The 12,188-nt window shown below is 32.8% G+C and overlaps 2 protein-coding genes across 2 annotated transcripts in view; both read right to left on the bottom strand.

Moving 5' to 3' along the window:
* The window catches only part of LOC106682036 (tetratricopeptide repeat protein 28), a 39,815-nt gene extending 33,145 nt beyond the window's left edge, over positions 1-6,670 (bottom strand). Inside the window, exons 1-3 of the mRNA XM_014422667.3 lie at positions 6,156-6,670; positions 3,897-4,154; positions 2,277-2,424 (exon numbers count right to left, since the gene is read on the bottom strand). Coding sequence (XP_014278153.1) covers positions 2,277-2,424; positions 3,897-4,154; positions 6,156-6,179 — 430 coding nt within the window. The 5' untranslated portion in view covers positions 6,180-6,670. The remainder of the gene's footprint in view (positions 1-2,276; positions 2,425-3,896; positions 4,155-6,155) is intronic.
* A 3,422-nt stretch (positions 6,671-10,092) lies between these two features.
* Positions 10,093-10,662, bottom strand: LOC136796457 (uncharacterized). The gene has a single exon (XM_067050251.1). It carries the CDS (start codon positions 10,660-10,662, stop codon positions 10,093-10,095), a length of 570 nt encoding a protein of 189 aa, XP_066906352.1.
* Between the last annotated feature and the right edge of the window lie 1,526 nt (positions 10,663-12,188).

The following is a 12,188-nucleotide window of genomic DNA, read 5'->3' on the forward strand; positions in this document are numbered from 1 at the left end:
TTTGGATGAAAAATTACCAGAATATCAAAAAATACAACACAAAACAATTCTGCATCGTGATAATGTACTATCTATCACTCAAAGTAAAACCGGTTAAGGAAGTGTGAATGCATCACATGTGCTTGCTTAAATGCCCTTTGATTTGTACCCAAAAACTTACAATTGACTAGTCAGCCGCAAATTCAGGTCAATTTGTACCAGCCAATCCAAATAACCCATCCACACACTTGCTCAGGCAGGAATTTGCCATATGTTGCAGCACCTTTAGAACAGTGAAACAGGGTATCATTGAAGGGAGTATTCATGGATGAAATATTTTGGATCCATTTCTAGTCACCTTTGGGATAAACTTCATCCATCAGTGAATTTTGTTAAAGAACAGTCAATTTCAAGATAAGATGTAGTTTATTCTGTGACCTAGTTATTATAAAAATATATTTGGGAATTATAGTGGTGTTTATTAATATATGATCAATTATTTATGAAAAGAAATTTAATACCAATAACTTTTAAAATTAACAACCTTATAAAAGGTATAATTTACTAATATTTTTACTATAATGCCAAAATATAAGAGTAGAAGCAAAAATAAGGAAGGTAAGGGAGGAGGGCTGCCTTTTTGGAGCAATAGCATAACAGATCTTTTTAAAATAGTTATTTTCATCTTACAATTTTACATTGTTGACTGTGACATGAAAAATAGGTAAGTGCCTTCCCTTTAAATGACCCACTATTAGAAAAATCGGAAACATGTTGATCTTTGTATATGGATGTAATTTTCTCTCAGTGTTGGCTGCTATTAAAGTGATTAAGCATAATTCATCAAAGTTGGAGCTGTTTTCCCATATCTTAATGATAAGTTGATGCTATATAGAGTTTATTTATGAAGTAGATATTAATAGTCACAATATTTAGAAATAACCTAGGTTAAAAGCTAAGGTTTGCATTTATCCCTTGAATGTTTTATGATAAGAGTGGATGTGGAAAAAAGGGCAAGTGCGGACCATATCCAGTCTCATAATATAAAATGTTTCTAAATGTAAAAAAGCACAATTTGTTTAGAATAATAGAAAAACTTTCCTTTAGTTTCTTAAAACTCTTGATAACAAATTTCAGTTTTATTATTCATTAAACATGTGTAACATTTAATCCTCCTTTTATTCCCTTGACATTACTGGAAAAATACTTAAATCAGAGAAATTTTGACCAATTAAAATTATTATTGCTGGTCTAAAATTTAGGGGGACCTGGGTTCAAGTTCTCTTGCCCTACAGGTACTGGTACAGGTATTTGGTGGGGGAACAAGTCTGACAAATAGGCCTAGTGGTCCTTTTTGCTAACCCCTGCATTTAAGACTGCCGATCTGAGATCTGCTGGCGGTGCCAGTTTGAATCCAGCCTAGGACATTGACTTTTTTCATTGAGTGGCGGTCTCATAAAATGAAAAACTTTTCCCCCAACCAGGGTTAGGCAGTATAGGACTAAACAGAAGTCTTGGCCGAAAAAAAAAAAAAGGAAGAAAAAGTTCCTCATTTCTTTCAAGTTCTTCCCCTTACGGCTCCCTATTCTTTCTATGTGTCTGATATAGGAGGTTCTCGGTCGTACATTTGGTCTTATGTATTTAATCACTTTCCCTTGGTCTCACCTTCATAGTTTTTATAGAGTTTCTATACCACCTCAGATGCTTCTCCTCTAGAGTTTACATCACTGGGCTAAGCCTGATTACTAGTCATGTCATTCCAGACAGTCTCTCCATGTTTTCCCCATCATTATCATAAGAAAACTCTTTTCAGTGATGTAAACAGAAGTCAGCAGTATGAGGCTAACACAGTAGCCTCTCAGTGTCAGCAGTAGCCGCTTATTCCAAATCCAGTTCTAAGCTTCATAAAAAAGTACTAGCAAGGAAACAGACTTGAATGAGTGGTGATATTTAATCACTAACTATTTTCAAGATTACTCTATGAAGAGCAATTGTAAGATATAAAATGATAAAGTTTCCTCTCTCCATCTTTAAAATTAAATTTTTAATAGCCTTATAAAGTCGAACTTCTAAAATTTTATATATAAGAAGATGGTCAGGGTTGTGGTCAAAAAAAGAACAAATAGTTTATAACTATTTTAATGTCTGACGTTTCCCACTTTGCAGGGCTTCATCAGCGCTGTTCAAAGCGAAAGGTTGAACAGACTATATCTATATATATTTTTAAAATTTTAGTCCACACTTGGACCCTTCCCTTACCTTATTCATTATTTTGAAGAGCATAATAATTATATTACCTCTTAATGGTGATTTCAATGATGCTTCCAATAAACCAGAGAGAAGTTGAGAAGATTTTGGGTCTTGAGCTAATCCAGAACTAAAAACAGCCAGAGCATCTCCATGTCGTCCCAAACACTGCAGGGCCACACCTTGTCGATAGTAAGCCTTAGCATAAAATTAGGAAATAATTATATAGCTATGTAAAATTGTATTCAGTAAGTTTATGATGAAACATTCTTACAAAAATTAACCTTATGAAAAACTATTATGCTTTGATAGATAAGTTATATGACAAATGGACAATGGAAGAACAGTTCTTTATCAGTTAACTCAAAGAACTGTTTTTTGTAAATCAGTCTCTAAACATTCCCCTAGAAATGGAAGGAAAGGGGGAGGGTATTATTATCACTTCAAATGAGAATTTAACAAGAATTCTTTGTTATCATCTACAAAAATTATTTTATTTTCAATAAAGAAATTGCTGTTACAAAAGTATTCCATGAAATCTCTTCCCTATATCTTTGGAAAGTATAGCAATGTTCATATAAATCAATGTCTAAAAACATTTAGTTATGTTTGTTTAGATGTCTCATAAAAATGAGTATAAATTAATAAAAACAATTTTAAACAGGATTAAAACACAAAAAAATAAATAAATCAGAATAATTAAACAATTAAGAAGAAATCATAACTACTGCAATTTGTTGTGTTAAATCAGTGATACCTTATCACTAACTTCCAAGTATCAACAGTACAAATTTTCAGACAGGATATAGACATATTGGGTGCATTATGTAATTCAATGGATTAGGTTATTTATAGATAGTAGTTACAATAAAAGTAGGGTAAGTTTTTAAGCTTAGCAATCGTAAGCGTAGAATCGTAAATCCATCAAACTGTCTCAGAAATCAGCAATGGAAACCATCAATAGAAATCTAGACATTATTTTATTTGACGCTTAAATAACTGATAAAACACCAGTACCAGCACTTGGAAGAGCCTATGGGCAGCTTGATGTAGTCTTATCGAAACCTACAGGTCTGAGATCAATGCTTTATTCATTCATGCTACCCACATACATCAGGTTGCTACATTACACAGCATACTAATCAATCCCTGATCGGACATATCAATAACTATAATCAAAAACTGATCTTGTAAAGTAATTGGTCTTGAATTGTCCATGTTAAATTAATTTAAGGAATTTCCCGAATGAAGTACAAAAATCAGTGACTCTACTGACAGTATGAGTGAGGTTAGAAGTGTAAAAGAAGAACTTTTGATGAAGTATTTGGTACCCCTCGTAATTAAAAAATAATGGTAAAAGTTTTATATCTTACTTTCATAATGACTTTTCTTAAGTGAAGCTAAAAATCAATTAATTATACCAGCTCAAAAGGAAACAAGTAGAAGTAATGGATCAGATAAGTCAGATAATGGAAACATTTTTAGAGTATTACAAAATGAGGGTTTAAATTTAAAAGTCATTAGACAATCTTTATCATTTGAGAGTTATCACTTTCCTTACCATTGCCACTAGAGGTGGCTAAGTAAGGGAATAATTACATTTTTTTTAATGATAGAATATCAGATTGTATTTTAAGACAAGCAATAAACAAAAGAATCATTAAAATCACCTTTGGCCAGTTTGGATTAAGTTCCCTTGCTTTTGTGGCATCCTGCAGTGCTTGGGCAAATTGCCCCATTTTTACATAAGCAGCAGAACGATTTGAATACAAGATGTGATTTGTTGGATCAAGCTGAAGAGCATCACTGTATAAAGAAACAGCTTTAGCGTAGTGACCATTCTGGCAGGCTTGATTCGAAAGCCTTACCTTCTCAACAAACAAGGCTTTGCTAGCAGCAGGAAGCTGACATGTTCCTTCTGGTTCCACCTGAAATAAAAAAAGTGATCATGATGATTTTTATAAATAGATTAACAGTATAGAACAATCATGAAAATTCCAAAAGTATGGAACCAATTAGTTGAAGAATTTTTGGGCCAGTTTCCAGTAGTAGCTAGCCAATTAAATAACATAAATATTGCCGATATAAAAAGATTAAAAGACTTTGCTAGGCAGTCATGGAACTAGAATGAAAGGCAATGGAACATAAAGAAAATTTTGGAAGAAAAGCTAGATGACAAGAGGTGCATTGGCAGGCCAAGACAGCAGTGGGCCAATGGAGTGGCAGATGATACATTGTTATTCTTGGGAGTAAGGAACCGGAAAGCAAGAACAATGAATCGAGATGACTGACTGATGGTACAGGAGTCCTTGAATCATCACGAATTGTAATGCTGGAAAGAAGACAAATTGTCGGACTATCGAATATACTGGACTACTGAGGATCCCATATAAATAAAGTAATTAAGGTCAATATAATACAATAATAAGTTCATATGCTTCTTTATAAAGGAAACATATTAAGCATTATAAGGATTGTTCAACAACTATCGACATGCATGCTATGACAGGAAAACAACCTCCTTCCTCTTCTGCTTCCTTTATCATTATAATAGTTCATTGTTCTTCTCTTAGATGTCACAAGCTTGTCACATTGCCAAATGTTCTGGGTTCACAAATGTCAAACTAACAACATTGTATTACATTACATCAAGTAAAATGAATAAGAAATTTCATGAATCATGAGAGGATTAAATTTTTCCAAGGAAGATATCAAAGCCTGTATGTACTGAGCTATTTTAACCTTTTTAGTGATGGAGGCCAATATATCAGCCACTGGTACTAAAAGGGTTCATCAACTAAAAAGGCATAGACATTTCACATCACTGTGCCAGCGTATGATGAACAAAAAGCTTATGTCTTTTTATAAAGAATTTTAGTCTTGAAACACTTAAACTAACATAAAATTAACAAACCTCAAAAATATTTTTTGAAGTTTTTCAATTAATGCCCTCTTAGTCATAGTCAATCAGCAGTTCAAGTATATTTTCTTTAGTTAAAAAAATACAACGATGTATCATATAGAATGCCTTCTTGAAGTCCATATAAGTAATATCAACCTCTTTATAATCATTCAATCACACAGAGATAAGCTCAGTAAAGTTGATTAATTAGTTACATTGGATATTTGAATCATTTAGTAAGCCGATAATGTATTTTATTACATTCTTGAGAGGAGGATCTACTAAAAACCTTTTGAAACAGGAAGTAATTGAAATTGATGGGTAATAACAGATTTCATTGATATTACCTTTTTAATTAACAGGAGTAATCTTTGTCCTTTTCCACTTATCAGGGTATATTCCTGGCTACTTAATTTTCTAATACCTGAATAGATTTCTTCTGCATTTATGAAGAAAGAGTTAAATAAACAATGCTGGGATTAAATTCAGTATCAGTTATTTCAATGATATTATAATCTATAGTTGACCCCTGTCAACCTGCTTCTCTCACCTCACCTTGCAAAAGTAAAGTAATACTCAACTAATATTTAACAATGATCTATTGGAGTAAAATAGTACCATCTCCCTACGTAAAGATAGTTTATATATTTAAGATTTTTATACTATTCACTTGTAAGTATTATTTCCATTAACAAATTACAGTAATTATTCAATTTGATAAACCAAAAATTGATCAACGCAGAAATAAATCATCAAAAAGAGACTATTTATGCATTGACAGAAACAACATGAAACTATCATAAGGGATTCAACTACGGTTTTACTTAAAAACCTAATCAAGAGGTAAATATAATAAATAACACTAAACACATATATTCTGTCTGACATATTATTCTGGTTAGTAAAATAATGAGGAAGCACAATACAAAGAATACATTAGTATTAATTAAGATATAAAAACTAATACATATACATTAAAAGGAAATTTTGAAAAAACATAAAAGAAACAATAAGAAATAAATTTTACCTCAGATAGGTCCCTTTGAGACATGATTGTCTAAAAGTGGTCATCTCGCCAGCTTAACAAAGTTAACTAATAGTAGGCAGTTAATACAATAAAAACACTTCCTAAAACTCATAATGCTCCATTCTTTAATAGTTCCCTGCTTTACAGTATACTAAATCATTGTTAGGACAATATAAAGTAAGCATTCCTCAATATGTGCCTTATTCTTTTTTTCGTTTTCTACATTTCGAACATGAAGCTCATGTATTATAAGTAAAACTCAAAATTACACTCAACTGTTCATCACAAATGATTCAAACCTACGACTACACCGTACATTCCTGACACTCGCCATCTTGGCATTCCTTAATGATTATCCTCCTGATAGTGAAATAGTAACTTGTTAAAAACTTATATTCATGTTTTGTTTTATTTCCCCAACAAATTTAATACTTTATGAATTCTTTATTTCTATCCTTCAAATTATTTTGTAAAATAAGCGTTTGACGATAATGTATTATTCATAATAAGTTTACTAGTTAGTAATGATAAGAGTGATTTCATTTCGGCATTAAAGTTCCTTATTACTTTCTTGAATGTGATTCAGTTAATGTGTGTATATAGCGTATGATCCAATAGAATCACTGCAGTAATGCATTAAAATAGGAATTGAAAAATTCTACTTTAAGGTATTATAAACCTGATGTGGAATAGAACATCCTAAAAGTATACCAGGAACTACTATCATGCCAGTGATCTTGCCACACGAAGACAAATTTAACGTTTCTAATTTTACTAAGTCAGAAAGAAAACTATAACGGATTCTAGTAAAGCTAAATACAAATTTAAATCTGATTACATGACTGCCTTCAGAATATTTACCACTACGTCGAGGTTGCTTGTTACGATCTCACAGAAAGCCTCGATACTGCGTTTTTAATAATAAATTTTAGTGTTACCAATTTGAGAAGGTGGGTAAGAATGATGGAGGTAGGATAGATAAGGTAGTATAGACGGGAGTAACCAAAATTTCACCAGTATTCTAACGATACCAGAACCCTGTAGACGGGTACAAACATTGAAAACAAATAAAATACGCAAATGGAGGGCATAAGTCTTTGAGGATATACACGCGGATTGCACCAGTCTTCAGACTTTGAGGGAACATGTGGGAAGGGCATCAGTCTCCATTCCATGAAGTAATAAGTGCGGGGGCACCAGTCTCCTGACTTTGCGTAACACGAGCAGTAATGTTGGTGACAGCCAGCGTTGTCGGAAAATGTTTGAATATTTCATAAATAGATCCTAATTCTTGACTTCCTGAGTCCAGGTTGGTGAATATTCTCAATAATCACGCAGTTTCCTAATTTCAGCCACTTATTTAATGTTGCTCGATTTAACCATTTTTTTTTTTTTAACTCAAATCTCTTCTCATTTATAGTTTACGCAAACCAAATGTACGCTGTCATAGCTTATCACAGGCAACATAATCAGCTACTCAAACAAAATGAACACCACCTTGGCCAAAAAGTTAGACGTTGATTTTATTAATTTTTTTCAGTTAATCAATTTTTTTTATTTATTATTTTGTTTTTAGCAACTCCTACTGTATTATTTATTTCTGACGTTTCGTTTCTTTTTTACGTTCAATTTGCTTTTTAAAATATTCTTTACCATTAAATTTCATCAATCAGTCATTTTTCATATAATCAACTTTTTTACCATTACTTGTTTAGATCAGCTATACTTTCTCTTTATATGTATAGTTTGACCCTTTATTTAATAGTTATTTATTTATTCATTAGTTATTGTGCCGTTTACTTAATGAGACGTCAATCTCATTATTTATCTTATTTATTTATTTACATTTATACCTGTTTATATATATCATGAACAATAAATTCCCGTTTGCTCTAATTTACTTTTTACACAAACGACCTCTTGCGGTGGGTACGGAAATTCTACACCAGTCAAGTAAAGCTCTCTGATTTTTTTTTCATTAAATTATTTTCTTCTTTGTTATCATCCCCTTATTCTCTGTTTAATTATTTCCTTATTAACTTTACCTTACTCACGTTATTTACTACGTTATTAATGCCGGTCATAATTATTATATCTATGTTGATCAACGTAGTGTGGATTGTGTTCTTGGTGCATGTTGCATTCGTCATAGTGTGATCTATGTTTTTAGTATCTTTTGTAATGATTTTTGAAATTTTGAATTGTTGCAATTCCAGTTTTGACTGTTTTTGTTGTGTCTAGGAGGACCGTTGTTGTGATTTTTAAGCGTTGATCCGTTGTGCTCTTGTCTTTGTTGACCTTGTGGGTATAAATCATCCACGATAATTCGGTAATAAATGTTATTTTTCGTGTGAATCAAATCAAAATAGACCTTAATTGTTACTATAATTGTGTACACTATTTTTTCACAAATAACATACATTTTTCACTGTAAAAATACCTTCACTTAATACAAAGGGATCTAACACAAGTTCAACTAAAGTTAGATAGGTTCATGCGGAGAACTCAAACATTCTAATTGTGAATTTATTTAGGCACATCCAGGAGATCACTGTAAATTGGTTTTATTGATAATAGAAAAAGTAATTGGATATTTACTGTCGAAATGTTACGATTTGATGAGCTTTAAATGTCTTCCAGGGGATGGTAGCGGGCCGAGCGAGTTCCTGTGAGCTGCCACTAGATCTTGCTATTGTGTACACTATCATCTTAGAAGTAAAAGATTTGACGGGGAGGTCTTACGAAATCTGGATTAGGTTATGTGATAAAAGAAAAGTAATGGGATGCTGGGCGGAAGAAAGGATTTTTATAGGGAATCAGATGGGCGAAGCTTTGACCAGGTGTCTGTAATCTTACATTCTTCGTTTTAGATACTGTTCAGTAGTCCCAAAATATATTTCCCACAGTTCATCTAAAACAGAGGGTCTATCAACACAAATAAAAGTTGTACAAAAACCCTACCAAACCACACCAAACTGATCCAACCACTCATTTCAGGAAAATAGGATATTACTTCAAATTTGATACACCCAAATAAATAAATAACAGCTTCAAACAAAATCTAAAATAAATGATCACCATGGAAGATATAAGAATTAGCATAAAACCGGATGTACAAAATTTAAATTCATATTACTCCAATACTCAAATCCAATTCACAAGCATATAAGACACAATAAATTTGAGTAATAATAAATGTATAAAATACAAAACAGAAATAAACAGACTACCTGCCAGAATTACAGTCAGGGCCCGGAAAAACCAAGTAATCCACTTTTACCTTACTCCGTTTCATTCTTCCTTAATATTATTAAAAACTTTATGGGAGTTAGATCAAATGGTTATTGCACTTATTAGTTATGTATAATAACATCAGGTACAAAAAAATTGTAATGTTCCTATTCATTAATTTTAATCTTTAGACTGTGAATTTGAGTGATTAATAATTAGTTAAGAAAATTCTTTATTAAGAAAAACTGTTTTTTTTTTCAGTGTAGTGCATGATTATGGTATATGGATATCATCGCCACAGTGTAGTTGTTACATTATTGACTGATCTTCAAGACCCTTAAAAATATATTTAGAAGAATTATTTATTATTCTTATGAAGTATTCAAGCAGGAATTATAAAAAATTAAATAAATATCATATCATCAGGATTCGGTTTTGTTGGGGTAATATAATAAAAAGAATTCAATAGGTTGAACACATATATTATTAGATAAATAGAACAGTCGACATGACCGAATAATGTGCCAGGCGCTAACTAACCGATAACCTATAACGGATAACCACCTATCAATATACAATGTCCAAAGAGGTGATTCCTGACACACCCCCTCAATTGAAACTTTATATACACAAAAAAGAAAATTAAAGATTCAATTGCAAAGTAACTCAAAATTTACATCTGGAAAAATTAAACAATTAACAATTCTCAAAACTTTTTAAATTTTTCATAGACCAGTGGTTTTGTGAATAAGTCTGCAATATTTTCTTCAGAACTAATATAGTCTATTACAATTTTCTTATTATCTACATGTTCTTTGACAAAATTATATTTAATATCAATATTTTTGGCTCTTTTGGAATTTTCTGGATTTTTAATCTGAGCAATAGAACTATTGTTATCAACATTTAATCTAGCACTCACTTCACCACACTTAAACTCACTTATCAAACCGCACAAATTCACCAACTCCTGAGCAGCGATACCAGCAGCAATGTATTCTGCCTCCAGGGTTGATAAAGCAACACAGGTTTGTTTTCTTGAGTGCCACGCCACCGGGTTGCCAGCCAAGAATGCCACAAAGCCGCTCACACTTCTTCTGGTCTCGATGTCTCCTGCCCAGTCTGCGTCCGAAAAGCCAATCAAGTCTATTCCCATTTCTTTTGTGTCTTTAAGGTAGCGTAGAACACGCTTTGCAGCTTTCCACATTTGTTGTGTCCCTTTGTCTAAGTAACGTGCCAAGAAGCTGACGCAGAATGGTAAGTCCGGTCTTGTCATTGTACTTAAATACAACAAGCTGCATACCAAACTCAAGACCTTTGGTTTCCTCAAACCTACAACCAACTTCCATGGGAGTGGTGACCCTTTTGCAATCCTGCATATTATAGTTTTTAAGAAGTTTTTCCACAACATGAGCCTGGGTTACTTTAATTGTATTATTATGTCTTCATAGTTTCGTGAGCGAGTAGTTCTTTTTTGATGGCTTCTCTCCATTGACTGTCTTTGGTTGCTTCTTCAAAATTCACTGGAGTTTCTTGGCTCGATAAACAATAGGCTGAATAAACCTCGTAGTCCTCTAAATATTTGGGCTTTATCTCTTTCCTCTTTACTTTCTTATAATCTTCTTCCTCAAAAATATTTTCCACTGTTTCTATTTCTTGTTCTTTATTTTTATTTTCATTATTCTCTTCTAGAGGTAGTTTGGATTCATCCAAAGTCTCCTCTCCAATAATTCTTTTATTGTTTATATCGGGATTATTATCATAGCAAAAATTATTTTCGTTAAAAGTGACATCTCGGGAAACGTAGACATTGTTTGTTTTAGAGTCCCAAATTCTATATCCGTTAGCACCATAGCCCACAAAAATGCCACGCTTGGCTCTAGGATCTAATTTATTTGCCCGAGGAAATTTTAGTGTCCAAGCCTTACATCCAAATACCCGCAGCCTACTTAAATCATCTTTTCCAGAGAAAATATCTGTCGGAATCTTTCCTCCAAGTGCAACTGTTGGTGAACGATTTAGCTGGAAGGCTGCTGTCCTTATAGCTTCACCCCACAGTGTTTTAGGGAAGCCTGTGTCCACAAACATAGCTCGGACCTTGTCCATTAAAGTTTTATTTATTCTCTCACTTACCCCGTTCATAGAAGGTGAGTAAGGAGCCGTATATTCCAATTTCTGGAATTATTTATGCCATTATTTTGACAAAAGCTTTTAAAAATGTCAGACCTAAATTCTCCACCATTGTCAAGTCTAATGCGACTGACAGAGTTCCCAATTCGGTTTGAAAGTTCTTTGATAAATTTCATAAGATTATCTGCAGCTTCACTTTTGTTTTTCATAAGGTATATAACACAGAAATGTGAAAAGTCATCAATTACACAAAGATAATACTTCTCACCATTAATTGTAGCAGTCTTTACAGGTCCACCTACATCAGTGTGTAGCAGTTCTCCAACTCTTCTTGATCGTGGTCCAATAACAGAGCGAAACGGTTGACGAACAGCCTTGGCCTGTCAGCACGAGTCACATACATCGGTAGAGTAGGGCAATCCCATTTGACGTAAAATATTTCGATTCACATGGCCCAAACGCAAGTGCCAAATATTTGACTGTACAGCAGAATATGTGTTATGAGTCTCTTCAGGTATTGTCAAAGCAGAATATGTCTTATGAGTCTCTTCAGGTATTGTCAATTTAACCGTGTACAATTTTCCAAGACTTTGGCAATTAAGTTTAAAATTTTCGCCAGATATATAGACACTCTCAGAAGAAAAAACAACTTTCTTACCAGCATTAACAATT

This window comes from Halyomorpha halys, unplaced genomic scaffold, assembly GCF_000696795.3.
Source record: "Halyomorpha halys isolate HHAL.00 unplaced genomic scaffold, Hhal_1.1 Scaffold385.1, whole genome shotgun sequence".
In the NCBI taxonomy this organism is placed as follows: Eukaryota; Metazoa; Arthropoda; class Insecta; order Hemiptera; family Pentatomidae; genus Halyomorpha; species Halyomorpha halys.

Excerpts from the sequence above, each read along its gene's own strand:
- LOC136796457 (XM_067050251.1), bottom strand. The coding sequence starts at position 10,662 with ATGACAAGACCGGACTTACCATTCTGCGTCAGCTTCTTGGCACGTTAC.